Source organism: Bombus bifarius, unplaced genomic scaffold (genome assembly GCF_011952205.1).
Source record: "Bombus bifarius isolate JDL3187 unplaced genomic scaffold, Bbif_JDL3187 scf7180000009440_frag, whole genome shotgun sequence".
NCBI lineage: Eukaryota > Metazoa > Arthropoda > Insecta > Hymenoptera > Apidae > Bombus > Bombus bifarius.
In genome coordinates, this window is record NW_022885118.1 from 1 (window position 1) to 23,959 (window position 23,959).

The 23,959-nt window shown below is 34.4% G+C and overlaps 2 protein-coding genes and 1 pseudogene across 2 annotated transcripts; all 3 read right to left on the bottom strand.

The window, feature by feature from the left end:
• Positions 1 to 581: 581 nt before the first annotated feature.
• Positions 582 to 2,233, bottom strand: LOC117215198. Its single transcript, XM_033461611.1, has one exon. The coding sequence runs from the start codon at positions 1,924 to 1,926 to the stop codon at positions 637 to 639; it is 1,290 nt and encodes a 429-aa protein (XP_033317502.1). The 5' UTR covers positions 1,927 to 2,233; the 3' UTR covers positions 582 to 636.
• A 5,146-nt stretch (positions 2,234 to 7,379) lies between these two features.
• LOC117215196 lies at positions 7,380 to 8,696 on the bottom strand (annotated as a pseudogene).
• Positions 8,697 to 16,155: 7,459 nt separating this feature from the next.
• Positions 16,156 to 23,545, bottom strand: LOC117215197. The gene is made up of 3 exons (XM_033461610.1): positions 23,384 to 23,545; positions 22,143 to 22,291; positions 16,156 to 16,457 (listed from the first exon to the last, which is right to left on the bottom strand). The coding sequence occupies exons 1-3, from the start codon at positions 23,472 to 23,474 to the stop codon at positions 16,317 to 16,319; spliced, it is 381 nt and encodes a 126-aa protein (XP_033317501.1). The 5' UTR covers positions 23,475 to 23,545; the 3' UTR covers positions 16,156 to 16,316.
• Between the last annotated feature and the right edge of the window lie 414 nt (positions 23,546 to 23,959).

A 23,959-nucleotide genomic window follows, 5' to 3' on the forward strand; every position in this document is an offset into this window, starting at 1 on the left:
TCTAACATGTCGTTGATTTGAGTCTCGATTTCCTTTTTTTATGACATTCGGGCGGTCTATAAGATTTGATGTTTATAGGTTTGTCTGTCTTGAGTGTGATTGTATGTTCTGTCAAATTGGTACATGGTAATGAGTCTGTTTCCATATTAAAAACGTCTAAGTAATTGATGAGGATTTTCTCAAGGGGTTCTCGAAGTTCTGGATCAATATGTTTGGTACGTATTATTTGTGCGAATTTATTAATTTGGCTTAGTTTATCGGGTTTCTCTATTTCGTTTGTAATGTGACAGATTTGCTTACCAGTGTCGATGAAACATACTGTTGTGGGCTTTCCTTCGATGTATTGGGCTGAGATTAGAGTTTCGCCTGGTCTTATCTTGCTATCGGTTTCCTGGAATCGTAATATAATTTCGTCTAAGGTTAGTTTATTGTTAGTGACGCTGTATTGATACTTTGTAAGGAATGGGAGTCCGATTATTCCATCTTCGATTAGGGGAAAGTTGTTAGGGACTACGTAGAATTGATGATTTTTCTTGAGCATGGTTAAATTGCAAATTTTGTTAGTGGTATGTTTGTCACTTCCCATTAGGAAGGTTTTTGGGTTAGAAGTTTGGACGTTTAGTGAGGCTTTTTCTTTTATAAGGTTGATTCCTGCTCCGGTATCGATGAGGAATCTGGCTCTTCCTCCGTCTCTTCGTTGCAGTACGATTGATAGTAATCTTCCGGTGGTGGTGCAGTTAACTCGAGGTAAGCTTCCTCTGGGTTCTCCGTTGTTTGGTTTACTCGAGGTGGAATCTTTCCTTGGCTGGCGAATGGAAAATTTCGAGAGTAGCATTTTTCGGCTGTGTGTCCAATTCGTAAACACTTTGGACACTTCGGTTTCATGCGGTCGTCTAATGGTCTGCTAGGTAGCTGAGCAGAAGTTTGTGGCTGTGAATCGGTAGTAGTTCGCTTGGATACTAATGTAATGTTGTGAGATTGATTCTTTGGGCGGTTGGCAACACGATTTGCTTCTCGTAACCATTGTTCTCTATCAGCTGCTAGTTGTTGGGCAAGGTTCAGGTTCTTTGGATCGCTAGATACCACCATCTGTCCTATCTCGTATCGTAAGTTGAGCAAATATGTTTTAAGTGCTTCGCGTTCTTCAATATCTATAGCTACGCGTCGTTCTGTTGGTGTGCGGTTTTCGTTTTGGACTGCATAATTTAATTCGTTTAGCTGTTGTCGGAATCTGGAGTTAAAAGATTGTACACTTTCTGTTGCCCCTTGTTTTAAATTCTTTAATTTGTCCCTACAGTTGCTAATAGTTGTTGGTGTTAATACGTGTTGTCTTAAGCATGAATATAAGTCTTCGAACGAGTTGATTTTTAGATATCGTATGTTTCGTTTCGCGTTGTCGGTAATCTTTTCGATCAGTATGAGATCTAATAATAGCTCTCTGTCACTTGCCTTGCACCTAGCTCTTGCTTTGCGGACCGATAAGATGAAATCTTCAACGCCTACGTCATCTCGACCTCGTAGTGTCTCGACAGTTCGTATGGCCTTATCTGCCTCGAGCCCTCGATCTTCGTTGTAGTTGTTTATTGGTTTAATCGCGGCGCGGCTAGATGCGGCTCGTGGTCTTTGTGACGTGTTCGGTCCGTCAGTTTCGTCATCCGTTACGTTATCAGCAGCGGTTTCTAAATGGGCGTTTATTTGCGACTGGTCAGTCTCGGTGTCGTATTTTATTTCCATGGTTTTTGCAAGATCGCGTATTTCTTTAGAGCGATTTCTATCGCTAGTTTCCGCAAATTCTTTTATGTTTTTAATGTTTTGATCGGTGCTGTTTCTAAAGCTTCTAAACTCGTGAGTTAGGCTTTCAAATTGTTCAATCAGGGTAGCGATTAGTTCGTTTTGTTTAGCGGTACTCTTGTCAGTTGGGTTCATGCTGAGAAATATGACACTTTCGGCGGAAGAAGAGTCACTATCTTCAGAACGTATTTCAGGCTTACGGTTTCGATAATGTACGAAAGCCAGCTTACCGAGATTCTTTGCAGATCCTTCTTTTGATCAAGGAGGTGACCGTGGTCCTTCGCTGTAGAATCCGTAGAGTTCCCGTTGAAGTTTCCTCTTGATGCGATGAGTGGATCCTGGCAGGATCGCCAATTTTGTCACGGCGATTCGGGGTAATTTCGCGTTCCGCACGCAAGGTGAGAAATTCGTACTTAAATTTTGATTGTTATTAGAAAATTTATTGAACACTGACAGAGTAACGATACAGAATGGTCAAACAGCACAGAAAAGAATGTTCTTACAACGACTCGAGAGGTACTTTTTTATATCAAGGACCCGGCTCCTGTGGAGGGGCTATCGCTGGATGCTGGTCACATAGGGTTTCTATTACTGCTTAGCCATCATTTTGCTGGCCAAGGTATGTGAGACATAACCATCCTTTCGTTGCGTTCTCACGACCACCGTGACACCAGCACAGGCAGCTTTTTATAAGACATTGCTAAGAACAAACATGGCTTATATGAACACTGTGTAGAGGGAAACGATCGATAGGAAATCACAACACAGCTTCCGAGGCCGTTACGTTCTTGTGAATAGATGAATCGAAATCATTTCGGTTTTAATCAACATGGCCTAGTAAAGAAATACGGAAATGTCTTCTTTCTCCTTTTTTCTTTTCTTACGATTACGATGGACAGGGTATCGCGTGTTTTTGACTGTTGGGGAGAACCTAAAGTTTTTAAAATCAAGGATAAAAGATAATACCAGACACGGAAAAAATATTAGAAAATGTACACGGTTCTTGTAATGAAAACTGAAATGCAAGGAATATAAATCGAATGTCTCTTGCGAACGTAATTTTGTGTTTTACACTGACAGGATTGATTTACAGATTTACGTTGATTTTTTGTTTCTCTATCTGCAAGCGACATATAAGATTATATCGAAGACTATGCTGCGTAAAACTTTTATTATACTATTTACGATAGAAATGTCGCAACGGAAGATCGAATTTTATGTCTGCTTTGTTCTTTCGACTTTTTAGCTGTGTTCTTGTTCATTTCCGAACTGATTTCAATTTTTTATCCTTTTTTTTCGACAAGTCCTAAAAAGTTTTTAAATTAACGAGAAACGTAGAAGTATTTTTGTATTCCTATTTTAAGTCACCTATTTACGGTTTTCTCAAAATATTCGAAATGCTTCGATTCATTGAAAACAATAAAGATTGCAACACAAAAATTCGAGAATCGTAAGTGAATTAAGTTGGTATTCGATAAACACGATATTACGGAAGCAAAACTTAATGAAAAGTTCGACTTTATTCCGCATGAAATTTTACTTTAAGTAAGTTTAGCCTGCACGTGAAACGAAAGATTTATATACAGAAAAGTTTGAGTAAATGGTAGATATCTGAGAGTTGAACGATGAAAGTAAAAATCGATTCTTCACGCTTACAATCCTTGTATTCAGGCCAGAGTTCTTCGGGGATCCTCTCGTCGGTATACTCGATGCCAGTATATGCAAATATATACCGTATATGTTCGGCACGACCACGGGCATTGAAGTAGATTAGTTTGTAGGTATGTTCGTCGCTCATTTTTCTTGCTCTGTCAACTTATCGAGAAAAATGTTACAATTAACTCGTGTAATTAACAGACTGTGTGCGTGTTTGTGTGTATAGAGAACAATTTATTTATAGATGGAATAATTCGTATAATACGCAAAATAAATCATTTAGAAGGCTGGAATATGTGTTTTTGAAACAATTAATTATGTCGAAAAATATTTCAAACGAGATATAATTATGAAAAAAATAATAATTAAATGTATGTAAATGTATGTAATAATAGTTAAATGTATGTAAATGTAATAATTAAATGTAATTAGTTGTGAAAAAAATAATAATAAAAAATAAATAAATGTAAAAAAAGAATTAAATGTAATTAGTTTCTTTTTACGCACGCGATATTATTGGCGATATATGAAGGTCAACTTTATTTTTTTAAATAGATATATTTATACATATATTTATAGATATAAATACATATATTATATAGATATAATAGTATATATAATATATATAATAATATATATGTCGAGTCTGAATATCCGAGTCCGAGCTCCGGGGAGGGCTCGCGGGAGGTAGCGGTTCTGCGTTGAAGTTCTCCATCGTCCGGTCGCGCGTGGGGTACCTTTATTGTCGATAGTTACACTAGTGACGAGGGCCTCAGGCTTGATAACGAAGCCGCGGCCAACGGGAGGACTATCATATAAAAAGCAACAGGATACACGAAATAATATAATTCTGACTAGGACAACATAAACGCAAGAAGTGTTGATATTGAAAAAAATATTTAATTTTGTATATAAATATTTTCATATTTAGAAAAGTTTCCGGAAGCAGGAAGATTTACAAACAAATAATATCATAAACCTAATGTTTCATGATCCTTTTCTAATTAGAGTGTGTGACAGCATGTGAGAACGTTTCTTAAAAATATGACTTATTGCAATTACTTAATCGCAATTATAAACGATTAAGACCTTCTCGCAACGAGGCAATCTATCCAAAGTATAAAACTCGTTATACTTGATGAGAAAACAAATCTCTACTTAGGTTTCATTTCGTTTCATCGCGTTCATAAAAAGTGAATTTGTATGAACACATCGTGCAATTTAGTAATTAGGACCGTTGATCTCGCTGCAACATAGATGGATAGAAAAAAGCCATTTAAAATGATACAACGTCGGGAAGACAATTATGAAAATTATAAATGGAACACAAGATAAAATTGTTTAAGATTAATTCTTCTTTTTTTTTTTAATCGCGAGTGTTTGCAAACGAAGTTTCAATCTGTTTACAATGATAGCAATGAGAGGAGGATGTCTATGAAAGTTATAAATGCGATATTGAATAACATTTCTGCGAGTGGGTTTGTTTTTCGTTACAAATGTTTTTTAAACGAATCTGTAATCTGTTGGAAACTACGGAACAGTAACGGGACGACTGATAGGGAAATAAAAAAGATCGCGTTTTATTTGAACAGACAAATCTTTGAAATCTATTCGAAAGTCTATTTGAAATGGTACGAGCTCGAAAAGAACGGTGAATACTATAGAAGAAGGATTAATTATAATTCTTATTAATCTGTACGCTTTGTATATTAAATACCTTGATCGATGCCAAGATAACAAATTATTATACGAAACAGTGAAGTATCCACGTCTGACATTAATATTGAGTATTACCATTACTGTAATTTAATTTTTAACCGATCCTGAAAATTCCTTAGAACGTAAAAAGTATAAAATTTTACTGTGCATTTCAAGATTAAATGCACTGTAATTTAGAAACAGTTATGAAGCGGAAACAAATAATTTATTCAGAATAAGAATTCTACGTAATCATGTTAAAAAAAAACGTACTTATAACGCGTTTAAACTCCAAATATGTAAAGACAATAAGGGAAAAAAATTAAACGAAGAATCGTATTTTTTGTAAATTCACACAAGATTTTATCCAAAAAGAAATTAAGATTTTTTGAAGAACGTACAAGACGGAACACGAACAATAAAAAAGGGATGTTAAATACAAAAAATAGATTGAAATTTAGATTATGAAATATAAAAAAAATGATATTGCATAATTTACAATTATTTTCGATAGCTTACGTCAGTATGTTGGAGTGTAAACTATAAAATATTCAAAAACTGATACCATTTAGACATAATTTAGAAAAACAATAAATTGCGGAAACCGATAGTTAAAACTCGATACGATCGATACTCCAAAACTCTAATCCTAATAATTACTCAGCAATAATAACCGATAATTCATGTTGATTAATGTTTGAACTCCGTTTTTTTTTTTCTGTATGTGTATACAAATTTTATACAGTTTGATAAAGCGAAATTAAATTATCATCTTTTTGTACTACTTCAAACATTGAGATTTGTCATCTTCAAGGTCGATCACACATAGTTTCAGATTGCGGAGTTGCAAGGGTAATTAATTTTGCAATCGGTTTTCCTTTGATATAGATGTGAATACAAATAGCCATTGGTTGACAATATACCGAAGCAATTCTAGTTTAATTTGAAGTCATCGATCCTTTGATATTTTTGGAAGAATAGTAAAAGTACAGAGAAAACAAGAAAAAATGGCGTTAACTAAAAGATAGCTCCAATGTATCTCATAAATATTATCTGTATATCATTTGTAAGATGTAAGTGACCAAGATATCGAATTATACAAAAATTGTATGTAATGATTAATACTTGAACGTTACTTACATTTATGTACATGAAAATTTGATCTTTTATTAACTAAGTTATTGATCGACAAAATGACTTCCTACATAATTCTCCGCCTGAACTGAAATGCATATCTTTTTTTACGCAAGCCTTATGTGTAGCTAGCAACGAGCAAACAGATTAATTACTTTACACACGGTCGTATCTTATTTGCTGTAGGCGAGTTCTCTCGTGTAATCAACGAAGTACTCAACTTTAAAGCGATAACAGAAGAACATTATTGTATCGACAAAAATCATACTTTTTTCAAAGAAATATGTAACTCGTATTTTTTTTAAAGCAACCCTCATAACGTATTGAATAAAATAATCATACATTTTTTTTGTTCAACATTTGTAAAATACGATATTATCAAGATCACCAAGGAGGTAATCTTCAATTCTTAATGAATATAATAAAAAACATAATTAATGATTGTTTGATGGTTTTATTATTATCTCTATAATACAAAAGCACAACATCGTGTCAACAGTTTATATAGTTCGTATGTTTCTGTAGGAATTGTTGGAATACAACGATATCAGTCGCATGCGGATAGAGTGTTTGATCGTACAGATTCTTCCATTCGTTGCCCAGCGCCATCCCCACTAGCGTACGTTCGTTAGATGTACCGCGGCGGCTGACGCGTGCATGCTCTTCCGAGAACTCGGCGGAAGAAACATAAGGATATGGATGGAACATTGGGCACGTCGGTGTCGCGCCTTGACAGCGTAGCGCTTTGTATCGAGAAGCTGCTAGAAGGTTCCGTGGCACGTGACGTTACACAGGCATCTACTCAGGTCACACTCATTATAGGGAGTGGGGGTTCAAAATCTTTACAAGCGCCACAGGTCACTAAGGCAGTCAGTCTGTGAATAACTAGCCAACTGTCTACATTCCAGAACGCACATTTATAACTCTCGAAATAATTGTTTAATAAATATCACATTATATTATTTCAACATAAACATTGTGTCTTCCACAGAATATTAATCCTAATTCCAGGATTAAATTCTAACAGGAATACACAAATAATAGTTCTCTATCACAACGTAATCTAAAGGGAAAACCCTAACTAAATGACAAAAATATCGGTAATAACTGGAACTAATGAATGTTAAAAGCAATCAGTATATTCCATACAAACTTCCATCAACACGATTCGTTCTTCATTCTCTCAACACACTAAGACCGCAATCTTTAAACGCTTATAAAACCATAAGCAATCGTGAAGTTTAAAATTCGCTAACTGGGCGTCTCTCAATCCAGTTTTTGATCTTGGGAAGGAGGAGGACCTTTTTCTCCAGCAGCTTCAGATTCTCGTAATTCTCGATCAGATCAGACTTGTACATAAAGTTCAAATAATCGAGCAGAGCAACGAATGTTAAATCAGCCCAAGAGAGAGTACCATCGTAGAAGTAGCCGTCATTTTCCTTCACTTGCTGGTCCAAACGTTCTAAAATGAACAGCAGCGTCTCTTCAGCAGCCTTGCGTTTTGCAGCTTTGACCTTCTCGTCCTCCTCATAGTGGAAGGCGGCAATTTCTGAAAATTTGTTTTCAGTTAAATACTATTCGCTAATGTTATACTAATTTGAATACAGTGTTGTGCGAAATTTAAATGATACTGAAGATAGAATTACAATCCTTTTTAATCCTTTGTCTTGTATTGTTGACATACGTGTATCGTTCGATTAAATCAAATATTAAATCGGATTTCAACTAATAAATACCTGAACAGATATGTGCTATCTGTTATCAAGATTCTCATAAGATTTATGCAAAACAGCACTGGATACTCACTATGACGAATATCATGAATAGTATCAACAGTGGCATCAATATGAAGATTTGCCCAGTCAGTCTTTCCAGCTAAGTCATATTGTTTGGCTAAGTAACGGCAAATAGCTGTAGACTGAGCAACCTTCCTTCTATCAGCTACGAGCATAGGAAGCTGGCCATAAGGAGTCACTAAAAACATACAACTAATAGAATCAAAGATTCTATCGAACAAACAGATTATGATGCTTCTTAAATATCTAGCTTCCTGTTATCTGTTTTGGAAAGATATAATTTAATTTACTGATAATTTATCAGCAAACAAAGGGCATTGTCTCCTTAACAATACCTATTGTTCTCCCACATATCTTATAGAGCAATGGAGAGTAAACAATAATTTCTGTTATACTCTGCATAATTGTGTTATACTTTATTTAGCTACTTTAGTTAAATTAGGAAAGATGAGATTTAAGAAACAGAATTTCTTTAAATTTTAAGCTTACAGGGCTTTATTTCTGGCCAGACGTCCTTTTTGATACGTTCATCTTCAAATGGAATACTAGCATAGCTGAAGAAGAACGGATTGGTTCTGCCAATGCCGTAACTGGGAAGTAAGTCAATTTATAGAGCGGCATCTTCCTGGAAGTATAATATATACAAAGTAAAAACAAAGAATCATTGATGACAAGAATTATATTATTACAAATTATGAAGTACAAGACAATTTAAGTAAAAAGCATCAACTACTAACTACTCGCATAGCTATTTGTATCTTTATATTTTAATATAGCTTAGATATAAAAAGAATATTATTTTTGGATGTAATAATGTATAAACTTGCGCCAAATATTATAACAAAATATTGCACTTTCTATTTAAGTAGGATAGACATATTACCGGCATTTATCTTTTTTCTATAGCAATGAAATTGTTTATAAAAAAGTTTATAAGAAAACTATCAATTAATGCAAACAACGCATTTCAAAATATTAATTACATTCGCACGATTCGTTATCTCTAGTATTAATTTAACCATATGGTTCTATACACCCAAGACCCTCTAACAGTAATTTAGTACCATTACTAGTCGTATGTACAATGTATGTTTGTAGACAACTTTCGTAACTACAAAACATTCAGCATGATTATATATTCTTCCAAACTTAAGAAACATTTTCTAATTGCATACTTAAATTTATCGATCAATTATGAACATATGATAACATTTATTTCTTTCAACTACTAATTTTCAAATCCTCTGCTGTTCCGTTAATTGAACGACGCGCCGACTTTTCCTACAAGTATCTTGTATCTTATCTGTATTATTTAGTTATCAATAAAGAAGAAACATTTTCTAATTGTATACTTAAATTTATCGATCAATTATGAACATGTAATAACATTTATTTCTTTCAACTACTAATTTTTAAATCATCTGCTGTTCGGTTAATTGAAGGATGTCGGCTTTCTGTAGAAGTATTTCATATTTATTATTTAATTATGAATAAGGAAAAAACATACAAAATACAGTTTTTAAACGGTTTATTATTTATAAAGAGAAACTTTGATTTAGGATATATATACTATATGTATACTATTTACTTACAATTTTTTTTTTAAGATTTCAAAGTCGAAACAAGCACAGGAAATTTCCAAGCCGGTTAACAGAAACTTGAATGAGACAAAAATAACCTTTAGATCTCTATATGTTCTTCTTCCCCTCTGTTGCTTCCATGTAACTCTTATCCTCTTGGTGGAGCTGTGCTGATATGTGAAATTATGACTACATAAAAACATCCGGAAAGACTCATTGAATGATTTTATAGTTTAAGGTTAATAAATTTCCATAAATTAAAGTTGAAAACTTATGAGAACATGTTTTCTGTAACAAAACTTAGTAAAAACAAACTAGTAAGGTTTATAGATTCTTTAATGATTATGTATGTATTCGTAAACTAGTTCGATAAACATCGTTCGATAAAACGTCGAACAACACACAACATTGAAGCGCGAAATTTCAAATTCAAGGAAAGATAAATAACAAATATTGCGAACAAATGATATTAAATTTACAACAATCTCATGTAAGAAAAAATAAAAGGGATAAAAGTAGTACAGAAGATAGAAAAATCTATAAAACTGGTGGCTGGGAAATAGAAAATATATAAATTTATGTTATTAGAGTTTAGTACTTCTGTCGATCAATGTGTTACGACCGTTCGCGGAGAGACGCAGTAGCGAGAGGCGTAAATTCTCGCTACGATTCGGTGAATCGACGCCGCGAAGTAGTCGTTCCCCTGTTTCGGTTAAGATAAGAGGTGGTTAAATGAATATGACACAGTATAGTAAGTTATATTTCACCTTTTATTCCAACAACTTATAACGAAGGCAGTTACGCTGGTGCGTATGTACGAGATTTTTTTTTTTTTATTTATTTGTTGAAATTACAATCAATTCTCGCGTTGAGAATATGTACGAGATGAATGAGTGACTGATCTGTGGGTGTGTCCTACCTGATGGAAGGATATTGACCGTTCGAAGGATGTGAAATCAGAACTGTCTTGGGAGACGATGCTGTCTCGGAGGAAAACTAAGGATGGGTGTGTCTAGCGCACGGGACCATCGGATTTGTAGGTGACGATTTTAGTTAGGAGAGTGAAGGAAGTGGCTTCGTTGTTAATTGGTTAACGAAGGGTCTTAACCGCCCTCGAGAGAAAGTGGTTAGTGGGAGGAAAGTTGCAGCATACGTGAGAAAAACTAACTTTCCCTTGTCACGCCGTGGTAGACAATAGTCTTTGGAAATTCTTCGGAAACAGACGTTTGTTTGGTTTGAAGGACCTTTTCTAGGAAATCTATGAGATTTATGGAAGGTACTTGAAACTATGGAGGATACGCTGCGAGTATCCGGTGACATCTGGTTGCCATATTGCTCGCGGTGCGACGTAACAAAATGGAATAGAAAGATTATACCACAGACGAAATTATACTTTATACTTTATTATACTTTATACTTTATTATACTTTATACTTTATTATTACATTTTAACGTTTTAAACGTTTTAACGTTTAACATTCTAACATTCAGTTAGAACTTTGTATTGATTAGAGATATTGTAACGACCAGAAATATCGATACATATATCAATACTTTTATCTCGAAATTCGTAGATTCGTACTCTTCATTGTCCATACAAATTGTGTCATATATGTCCAAACCAAATTTAATTTACGTGCATTAACGTTTTCAAATCCATTTTTTATTTTCAAAGAACATCATATTTGTACTCGGTATTGCCAGTAAGTATCATGAAGAGACGAAACGAGTATCGTTTAACAACATTTAATTTATAACACCTTTTAAACATTTAGACAGATTAACACATAACACTTCTTATATATAAACATCAATTCGAAGTTATCAGCTTGGAGAAATTGGTCGATTAATACCTGTAGATTGTCTGTCTCGATGAAAGAATTAAAGAGAGCAAAAACATGATAATGCCGCTAATATAATATTCCTTCTTTCTTGTATCTGTCTGTCTCTCAGGTCGTTTTACTAATTACAATAAGTAATTTCGACTTCTTTGCGCTCTCTTTTAACGCATTCGAGACCGAAAGAAATTCATATCAGTCAGTAGGCAAGGGTATAATATACATATTTTATATATAACTTATGTAGTAATGTATATATCATGTTAATTTCATATTTTTTTCAATATAGAATTATTATATATATATATATATATATATATATATATATATATAACTGTACATAATACATTATAGAATAACATAGTATATAATTTTATATTTTAAAAATATGTAGTATCGTGGACGAAAGGTCTGGGCAATATCGGACGAACTATGAACAGTGTCGCGAGAGCCGAGGCGCCGTCGGGCCCATCAATGTGTCATCGGTATTTTCAAGTGCATAGTTTCGTGGAAAAGACCTACGTGACCCTGGCCACGAGCGTCTGCAGAACACGTGTGCGGTGGGCCTAGGAAAAGGGCAATGGAATGCGACAACAGTTAGTCGAGAAACAGAGCGCGAGTCGAGAAACAGAGTGCGAGTCGAGAAGCCGAGTGCGAGTCGAGCGGAGACGGAGGTTGCGAGTGGCGTTGCCGAGAGAGTGTGGATTGCGCTGTGTTCTGTACGTTTGGTATGAATAGTTCAAGTTAAGCCACAATCGTCTTTTCTGTCTGATTAACATCTCTATTGTCCACGTTTTGTAAACATATTACATCACGATATTACAAATATGAGGCATACTATTTAAGATTGTCATCGATTTAAAATCAAAGTATGAAAAGGATACCCTGGAGAGAGTAAAACACAGAATCATTCCAACTAAACATTCAGATCGTACCGACACCTAGGTATCGTTTTACAATTAAATCTCGGTCTCGAATGGATTAAAATGAAATACATACTTGCAGCTTCAACATCTTCAATATCGAGGAGATTCAAACTTTACAAATAAAAGCGGCCTGTTCCCCTTTCCACGACAGACTCTCCTACCATATCCGCTCTTATCCAGGCTTTTACTTGAAACCAGCAATGCGTTCATTTACAATTTAAATTTACCCGGACCATCTACTGAATCGTCAGCCTTTTATAAATATATAATGAACCCAGAACATGTGCCTGTGCCCCTGGTATCGATGTTCGGCTTGTGATGTTCGTACCGGAACCTTCGCACAATTTCAATTTGTCACGCGTGAACATCGATTCTTCCAAGGGTCACAGCTTTATGCGGCTAAATCCTTTAGAACGATTAAAATGATACTAATGATATGGTATTTTTTACAAAGATTTAACATATCCATAAAATAGGAAGTTTCGTGCTCTCCTATTTTATATTAATTATAAATTAATAAGTTTTATATGTGTTATTTATAGATCTAATAAATTTTGTATTGGTTTACAGCAGGTGCTCCGGGTATAAACAGACGACAAACGAACAAATAGAAATTCAAACTATTGTCGTTGTTTAACTCGCATGGGACTATAAGCTCGAATTGGATTTAAACGTTACGATCGTCGAGAATAATTACTATGTGTACCCTGTACGACGGGCAGAGAATCTTAAGTTATTAACGGCAATTCCTTTGTGCATAATTCAGGTTTATTAACAACCAGTAATGGATAATCATCGATGAACTCTTTTTGAATAAAGTTCACATTTATAAAGCAAACACTATAAAATACGACAGGACAATTGTAATCGATAAATGACATTTTATTAGGATATTGTAAGAAGCTAAGATATCGAGGTACATTAAAATTGAGTCCGCTGCAACCCTCATGACATTTAAAATCCTACGCGTATATTGAGTAAAGTTGTTATATTAAATATAATCATATTAAATACAAGCTCGTCCGCTGGATTCCCAAATTATTTGGTTAAATACTTTGAATACGAGAATACCGAGTGTTAACAGTAGTAAATCCTCTATATGGTATGTCTACTTTGCTATCTTGAATAGGTAAATAACATTTCACTTTAACGCATTTAACCAATATTAACATTTAACATTTAACCAATATTATACGCATATGCACATAATGTTACTGTTACATATAATGATATATACGTAGATATACACGTTAATTAAATCCTCTATATGGTATTTTTATATCAGTATCGTAAACATTGTAAACCGGAAATCTTTTATTACACACGTACATATACAGTCAATATTATTGTTACATATAGTGATACATACGTTGATCCACACATTAATTAAATCCTCTATATAGTATTTTTACTTTGCTATCTTGAATAGATAAATAATCTCGAATATAGACATACAGGTACAGTTACGTTGATATACACCTTTGTACAAGGTGTCAAAAAATTTTTTATCACAGCGTTTTTTTAAGACGATTTTATAGCTTCGAAATTCATCTTGACACGATTTTCAATGTCAAATTATTTTTCTATTGCATCATGTGATACTCATTAGGAGGAACAAAACTTCTGTTTTCTTAGAAAAAATGTTTGAAATTTCATTAATTCCTAGATTGATTTTATTTATACATTAAGGTCAGATATGACATCAAATAATGTCAATACTAATATCTAGTTATTTGTCAATTTACAGCATCTGAAAAACAAGACATCTTCGAGACAGCGTGGGTTTTCTTTCCAACTTTCTTAACTTTCAACAATAAAATTTTCGTCAAACGATACAATCTATCCAACAAAGTTCTTGTACACAGCCAATCTCGTAAGAACATAGATCTTCTTCAAGTATTATTCTTCACAATGCTTCGTGTGGAATTTCTACTTGACGAGTTATTATTAAACGATTAAAAGCTTATTATTATACGATAATGTAATATCGTAGAATAACTTTGATTGGAGATCAGCTGAAATTAGAAAACACCGTGTACGCCGTCTTTTTGTGGTTTGTTTACATCCAAGAGCGCCTAGTAACAGCGACGCGAGAAAAGATAAGCAGCGTCAAAACAGAAGTACGGTTTCATATTTCAAGGAGTGGCAATCGAGAGGCCAGAGTATGTGAGCCGAAAAGTGTGTGTGTGTGTGTGTGTGTGCAGGACCGAGCAGGAATGCATTGGCGAGGTTCAGAGTTGATCGAGACGTCGAAGCATAGAGTCGTTAGAATTGAGTTGCGAGTGTTGTCGAGTGTTAGAGTTGCTAGTGAGAGAGAGAGAGAGTTACCAAATAGTTGTCAAGTTATTTGATGTAAATACGAGCGTTGCATTTAGTTTTCCTGTTAATCAAACATCGTTTCTCTGTCTAACTAATATCTGTATTTTCAATCCATTATTAATAAATTATAATTAATCGGACAAAATTACACCTTTAATATATTCCGATATGGTGGGTCCTTAGGTTTATTGAGGGTCGAAGTGACGTTACGCAGGCTGGTTGTTGTCCGGTGGCGCGAGCTGGCGCGGGCTGGCGTGCAGATGTTTTAGGCGGCGTAACAAGGAAGATCCTAGAAAATGAGAAGGGTGGATTAGAAGAACGAAGAAAACTCGAAGAAGATACAAAAGAAGAAACTACAGAGACAGAAGTCAATTCAAAAGGTATATTAAATAATAAGTGCGATTTACTTGATACCGAAAGAGCTATTGAAATTAATGATACGGTTCAAGATATTAAATTTACTGAAGGTAGAAGCCGCACTCAAAATGATATGGAAGATGTAGTAGAAGATTCACAAGAATTATCTAATAAAAGTAAGTTATCAGAAATAAGGATTGCACTTAACAAAATTGAATATACAAAAACTATTTTACGGAATAAAAAGAATTAATTAGAAAGAGAAAGAGGAGTAAGGGAAAAGAAGAAAATGTACAGACAGAAATTATTTCAAAAAATATATCAGATGATAAATGTGATTTGCTTTAGAAAAAAAAAAATATATTATCCACAAACTACATTAGGAATTTATCTATTTTAGTGAGGAGAAAGAGAAAGGATAGAGGAGTTGATCAATAGACTGTGGATTTTGAAGCGTTTATGAAAAACTTACAATTTTAATAAAATATTCAATGTAAAGTCTTTGTTATAATATTCAGATAGATAGATGAAAAAAATACTGAATTTGCATAATTACTCATGGCTTACTGATCAATCATGCGACCCGTTCAGAGGTAACTCGAGTTGTAAAGGCGACAATTTATTAAAAATGGTATATCTGACGTACGATGCATTTGCTCATGTTAAACTATTTAAATAAGTATAAAAATCACGCGAAAAAAAAATCTACTGAAAATAATGTTGAACTAGTTAATAATAATAAATCATATAGTGAAACACAAACCTTAAATCAAGATTTTAAGTTCAAAAAAAAAAAGAAAGAAGAAGAAAGAAGTTGATAAAATGACAGCAATAAAATGACCAAAAATTGAATTACGATCCCGAGCATCAACTCGCTGATCTTCAAGTAGAATGTTCCGACAAAGACAGGACGACACAAGAGTTCGAGAAGCACAGAGAGGACATGAAGGAGGAAGTGCAAAAATTAGAATTGCAACTCGACGAGTTACAAAAAAAAGAAAAACACACACGCACGTAAAAAGAGTTCAATCTTTTGGAATACAAATGGAAGAACTAACAATAAAATTAGAAGAAATAACACAGAAGAAATAAGTCACCAATATGAAATTGCCTGATGGCTGATGTTGATCGTTGACGTTTATAATGATTGAATTTCGTCCACGGCGCCATCTGGATCCTTGTTGAAAAATTAAAATAGCCGCAACAGCACCATTGAGCTCATCACGTTTGTTGGTGAGTCGAGGAGCTGGAGGATTTCTCATCCTCAAGGACATAAATTTCACCGGTTCCGGTAATGTTTTTTACATGGTCCAAGCATTCGAAATCACAACATCGCTTTCCAAGACGAAATTTCCTGCATGGCTGTAGTAAACAGAAATCAATCAATTGTACAGATCAATCGTCACTCGACTGCTCGAGAATTCAGGTCATCCAGAGAATAGAATAGAGACGTGGAAAAATGTAGTGCGATCATCGCAGTGGGAGGAAATAGGGGGATAGGGACCAAATGAATGAACGAGATGTTAAGGACAACTGACGACAAGTTCTTCTTTTGTCGAGAATTGCATGTTTGTGAATGGTTTGTGGGTGGTTAGGTGGAGAGAATTGAAGAGTTTGGAGGTGACTGGAAGAGTGTTTTGGGCAAGGTAGATTGCAGAATGGGTGCGGTAGCATTGTGTTAATTATGGGTTTGTACATGTAATCTTTGTATGTATCACTACATAGAACCTAACGTATATTTTTAATAATACATCAGAGTTTTAGTTATTTCATAGCTATGAATTTTATACTCTTTAATCTTGACGTTTTATTTCACAGAAGCGTTTGAATATCCATAAAAATTAAATGAACCAATGTATTCATTATCTTATAGAGAAGATATATTATTTTTAAGTATGTTCCAATTATTTATCATGATCCTGATTTCCTTATTCTGAAAATTTGAAAGGAAGTTTTGTAGTTTGATACTTTCAGCGACAAAGGGTCAATATTGCTTTAGTATATTTCGTCACATATACATGTATATCTATATATCCACCGAAAATGCGCTCTTGTAGACAAACGCTCGATTCGCGTCATAGCTTTTAAAGCTTGTCGCATCTCAATCAGTTGGAAAAAGTTTTTCCTGTAGCATATTTTATTTTTACGAATCAACAAGGTCTTTGTTTATTTCCTTCTTTTTTTTGCTCCAATTCCCCCATTGTTTTTTCAAGGATAGTATTTCAGAGCCATTAGTCAATTTCATTGTAACAATAAACGTACGTTTCGGAAACATTTTGTGCTGTGAAACAGAATACACTAAAGTTTGAAGGTCACATCGATTTTCGAAAGTTTATAAATGGAGGTGTATGACAGTATCACCAGCTGTTGCTGTCCCCAAGCGCCAAAATACGTTCTGACTACTATTTTATGTATCTCACAGAAGTATGTCTTCATTCGTCATCTCCCATGCCATCCACCAACGTGTTCTTAACATGTTATCTCCTAGTAAAATATTGATGTTGAGTCAGATATCCAACTGAATAATCTTTTCGGTGTCTACTATAAGACATTTAAAACCAAGGCTCGTACACACGTGTGCTTATACGTCAGATGTAATACTTAACAGGAAACCTGCTTATATTAATATTAAATTTATGCATAGTAGGATGTTCGACCTTTGTAAAAATGAAATTATAATACATACAGTTTCACCGTGGAAAAGTGAATCTTTCTAGCATGTCCACGCAAATGCAGGGTAGGGGAGGACTGTGCATGCACCAAACAACTTTACGTTCGTAATTTTTCACACAAATGTACAACTGTAGGGAAAACAATTATCTCTGATTTTTCGGATGTTAGGAGTCGACAATATCGCATAACGGAATGCTGTGTTCTACGTATTCTATTTTTGTTACGAAAGTGGTACAAACGAAGTCCACATAAGAATAGTACAACAAAATCGGTTGAGGTTAGGTTATCGTGCAGATATCGCGGCTTTTGCATTGCAAATCACGCAACTGCCAGTCTCGTCGTTCCTTGTAAACGAAAGAAAGGTATTGTAATCGGTCGGAATTAACATAAAACTCGTCGCATGCGACCATATGGCCTGAATGGTGAATAAACGAGAGTAGAGCGCGAGCTATGTGATTCTAACCGTTTAGGCGGAAACTAATGATTGTAACCAGAGCCGAGATATATGCCAATATTACTTTGCTCGACAAAGCGTATAAGATGAGAAGAGAATCGCGATAAGGTAGAACAAGAGACAGATATTCTCTACGTAAAGCAAGTCTGTCAACTAGATTGAAATCCTATAGCTATAACTACAGTGAATCCATATTCTGGCGAATTGTCTTTTCACAAATGAAGCTTCTGAAGAACGGAATTGATACAATAACTACTGTTCATTCATAACTACTGTTGTAAGAGTCTATATATTTGTCTATCTATATCTATATATATATATCGATCTATATATATTTGTCAGAATGTCATTTTATCAAAAAACCCATCCTCTGTAATCATAGTTTATTGATTATTATAATCATTATTAATTTAACATTTTTGTGTACATACAAAATTTAAATTATACCTCGCTTGAGAACAAAAATTCTATTTATTTTCCTAACATGTACTAATAATTATTGATCAAACTAGAAAAAGCTGGAGGAGATTACTTAGGAAGATTACTTAGCATCTTATATTCCTATATTTATGTATAGTAAAATGGCTTGTATCCATTTTCATGAATTATAACTGACATTTCAAAGCATTCATGTAGATATGTGACTCTCGTTAATTAATAATTTAACAATGAGTCATGAAACGTATCATTTTCGTTTCTTCCTTTGTTTCGTTATACACAGGAACGAATTTGTAAATAAAGATGTATAATCAACGATAACATATGACAGCGAGTATAATAACTGTCAGCAAAGGAAGAGGTCGGTAAAATGATTGTGGTTCAGTGTATCGGTAAATAAGCTTTGACAGACGTTGCCGGGGGACTCGGTGTCGGTGAAACCGCGTCGATGAAATGATTGTCAGTAATTTAAAGATAACCCAATTTATTGATCTGTCTCCCTTTCATGGCGTTGTACGTCTCTCTATAAAACATATTCTACCTCGGAGGGCTGAAAAATTTAACTTGGTCTCACTGGACTGGACTGTAAGTAAGAAAATTGAAATGCAAAATCCACGTGTGAGCGCAATGGTTTAGATGGAAAGTTCGATAGGACAATTATATATATTAGCCTGAAAGAAAGCTCGTGGCTTCGCACGCAACACGTAATTTCCCTCGCTGAAATAATCCTATTACAACGATACGATTTAAAATTTTCCTTAACAGACCTCGCAATGTAATTCTTCATCTACAATTTTTTATTCGGCCTGAAACAAGAGACTTTCGAAGCCTTATAGAGTCTCGCGAATCTAAAAGTCAGGTTTCAACGTATTTTCGCGTCTTATTCTATAATACTGAAGACATTAAAGGTGTTAACGATTATTGTCTCACGATGTACGTACATCAAACGAGTACTTACGCAAGAGACGAATGGAAATGGAAACAGCCGAGAATAATTGAAGATAATTTGAATACGTTCCAGGCTATAATACAATTTCTCTTGAACCGTAATTGATTCGCAGAAGGGAATTGCTGCTTCTCACGACTAGCAAAGTGTTTCGCAAAAAAAAAAAAAAAAAAGTAAAGAAAAATGGTATCGGAAGGATAGAAAAAAAGCGGTGGCCTACATCAAGCAATCTTCATGCCGATAATGCATTTATTATTCAGTTCGTTCATTTTCTATCGCGTAACAGACACTGGGATAACTGACAGAACGAGCGTATAAATCTTGCATCTCTCGACCTGACTTCTCCCGATGGAAAAATATTTACTGGTCTGGAATCGTGCATCGCTAATTAGTAAAAAGTAATAAGCAAGAAAGCAATTATACTACCGGATTGGTATTTCTATTTTATTGGAGATTAATTAACCTGAGTAAACCAACAAAAACTTATCGAAAATCAATCGAAATTAAATCACCTTTTCAAACAGGCTATAAATAGCCAACTAATATTTGCAGTAATAAACTTCACTTTCGAATAAAGTATACGCTCTATAAATTGTAAATTGATAATTTCGTTATTATATCATTTTTCTTAATCTAAACTGAATTCAGTGAAAAGAGCTTTCAATTGAATTACACACTTCATTAGTTTATGAATTATATTCGTTACCATACGTACAAAAGAAGGTTGACTGGTTTAAAAATTCAAAGGGTAGAACCTCCAAGCTCACGATTGGAAACAGATTCAGTTCAATGGTTTAATTTGCCATTTAATTGAATTCTCTGGCAATTTCAGCGAACTGTGGGCTTTAGAAGTGTCCAGCATTCAAAGGCAAGACCTCCTCCATCTTTCTCTTTCTTTCAGTTCCAACCTCAAGTAATTGACCTGTTAATTCGACGCTATATTTACATGCTCGCAAGGGATTCAGACGACTTCATTGCGTTAAATTCGCAATTTAGCAAACACGAATGTCTCGATCAATTTGTAGTTCGAAACAAATAAAAGATAATCAATTTTTCAAAATAACAATCGATATGTTCAATGCATTTGTCGATGCATTTGATCGTTATGTTCATTTAGCATTTTTATCATAAAAGCGTAGAACACATGTACATACACATAATATTCCATGAAATGATTTATACAGACTATGAGTCTCGTTTTATCATATTATAAAAGAATGAATTTTTCCCAATAAATGTAACTTCATACAAAATCTCGTTTAAAAAATTCAGTTTTTATTCTCATCAAATTAATTTAATATCGGAATATGTGATTTTAGTCGTTATAAAAATTTTATGTCAAAAAGCGTTCGCAGATACATATATAAATAAATGTCCAATCCTATGCATTTATTTAAGCTGAAATCTGAACTTAAATATTTATTAACAATATTCTGACGAATATGTAATGAAAGATAAAAGCAGCTTTATTTTTTTATAGGATGGCTCATGTTTTTTATTCATTTTATGTTTTTCGTTGTCAGCGCGTAACTACCTATCAGCCGCATGAATGCCAGGTTTTACTACTCAGAAGCGAAGAAGCGAAGAAGCAAATATACGTTACCTTGCATGGAAAAACGTTAGATACATATAAAAGTCATAACGTAGCTATTTACACATGGGGAATATTTATTTTTGTATGAAATATTTTTGCTTCTGAATTCTCATTATAAATGTACGTCCATTTCCTACGTTAAAGTACGTCTCTGCTTTGAAAACCTTCATTTAAATATAACGGTTAACAAAATATTATTAGAGAAATATTAAAACGAGACGCTAAAAGAACATTTTAATAAAGTACAAATGATTATTTGTTCTTTGTTAAATTACACTGCTGTAACTCTAATTTTATTCAATTCAAAATGAATCATTTATAAACTGAACCGGAATATAAAATTTTATTCCGCAAAAATCATAAAGTTGAAAGTTAGGAACGAATAACAAATGAATAACCTAGTTTCATTAAAAGGCACGTGGTTAAGGTACGCCAATCCGCGTAATAACTTTGACACTCCAATTATTATAAAATATGTATCCTTAAGGGATTTTTTTGCGCGAATGCAAAATACTTTTCATACGTGCAACTGAATAAATGGGGCGTGATTTTCAATATTTCCTTTTGTAGAATTTATAACAAAGTAACTTTTTCACAAATGTTTTCGCTAACATTTTTACAACGTAAATGTCTTCTTTTGTAATTAATAATTTCAACATTTCTCTGAACAGTTTCGTTGCGATAAAAAAATATACAAAGCTTATGACGTGCTTGTTTAAAAATATTTATACGGAACAAGACTTTGAATTTGTCAGACCAATCGTTCTAACGAACGAATAAATTAAACGACTCGTAACAAAGAATTATTCCTGTCCATGTTTCTCTTTGCAAAAGTAATTCAAGGCAAGTTAGATGAATCGCTGTGTACCCTATTTGCATTAACGGTGTGCTTTAGTTTCTCTCTGGTTGTGTTAAGTGTTTAAGTAATGAGCATATACTCACTACGGGCGGGTTGCATACGATCGATATGCACCACTTCAGCCTCGAATTGTAGCAGACGCAGAAACTGCAAACCGAAGGCCCCGGCTCAAACGTAAGATCATGTCGAATGGTTTCTCCTTGAAAGTCAGCACAGCGGTTGTTTATAGCATCTGAAAACGATTCTCAGCTTGAATATCTTTGCCATTCGACGGTCGTACGCGCAGTTACGTTAACCGTTTCAACGCCACTCAGCGTGATCATGCTGTACGCATAGTGTGGTGAACTGTGTCGCGATGTTTGGTTACGATTGTCAATTCACAGCGCGCTCGGTTCCGAACGTAGCTTGTCGCTAGTCTATCAGAGTTTCCTCTCGTAATTACTTTTCTTTCAAATAATCGTAAACCAAATAAAGAAAAAACTAATGTATAAATTACCTCTTGAATTGGAAAACCAATTACAGAACGTCACACAAACAAAAGGTAAAGCACGAATATTTGGCAACCTTTTGACTCTTTAGTGTAACGTTTCTGATATAGCTGATGAAGTGAAGCGTGAACGCGTTGAAAGGTATGTTTCGACAAAAAAAAAGAGCAGTGCAATCGAGTTGATCGGCACTTCTCGTAAATAAATAAACGAAGCGCTATTGCGCTTCATGGTACAATCCGATACGGATTTTTAAAACATCCCTGATACTGAAACGGCTAATAGCGTTACGAAAACGATCGTGCCAGGAAATTTTTGATCAACGGATCCGCATTGCGGCTGCCACGATGCTTCTACGTAGCATTGATGCTTTATCGATGAAGCACGATTGAAATTGGATATTCGATTTCTTACTGGGGAGAGAGTTTTCATATCGTGTTTACTGTTTCACTTCGCAAGTGTGCTTTACAGTATACGTTAGAACTTGAAATCGAGCTATTTGAGTTAAAGTCGCTTGTAGCTTGAAATGACGTTTAAACGATATAAGAATAATAGAAGGCTAAAATTCAAAAGTGTATATATACATTACTAATATATAATGCCTATAATATATAATATAATAAATAATAATGCCTATATATCGACTAATTTATCAATTAATTAAATCCGTGTATATCAAGTTTTCTATAATTTAGTACTTTCGTGTAACTACAGAAATTTGATGCAATATAAAACTTGATTAAAACAGCGATTCATTAGGAAACGAGAATAATGATGCAAATATTTTTTGTAGCCATTATATAGGATTTCGATCGCATAATTAATCAGTATCAACTTACCAGTCTTTAACGGAAGAACAAAAAGAAGGGCAGGCGGTACACAGACCGCAATCATGATCATTTTCATGTAGACTGTCAGACTGCCGTACATCTTCTTTAGTCGTCAAAAGTCGCGATGAGAAGCGTAAAAGAAGTGCACTAGCCAGAAGTATCTGCGACAGAAATCAGAATACACTCGTTTTCGCATGGTTGGATCAATTTCGCGTGGGACTAACCTGATTGAACCTAACGCGTGATAATTGCTCAACTCACGACCTTAACCAGCCCGCTTGATTCTCTGTAAATGCTTGAAATTGACGCTTGGATTCTTTCCAGATTAACTAGCTTTGCCCTCCCCCCCCCTCCCGTTATCTATTTTCTTAGATCGACTTAAACTGCCGCAACATATTATCTTTCTTCTTTTCTTTTCTTTTCTTTTCTTTTGATCTTTTAAAGCCCTAAATCGCTGGCTATTATATTTTGTACACTCAATTACTCTGTAAGTCATAAGTACATATGTTTTACAACGTTATTTGTCATATTTCAGTTAAACCCCAGAAAAGCCAGAAATATATTTGCAGCGTGTTTTAACACGTC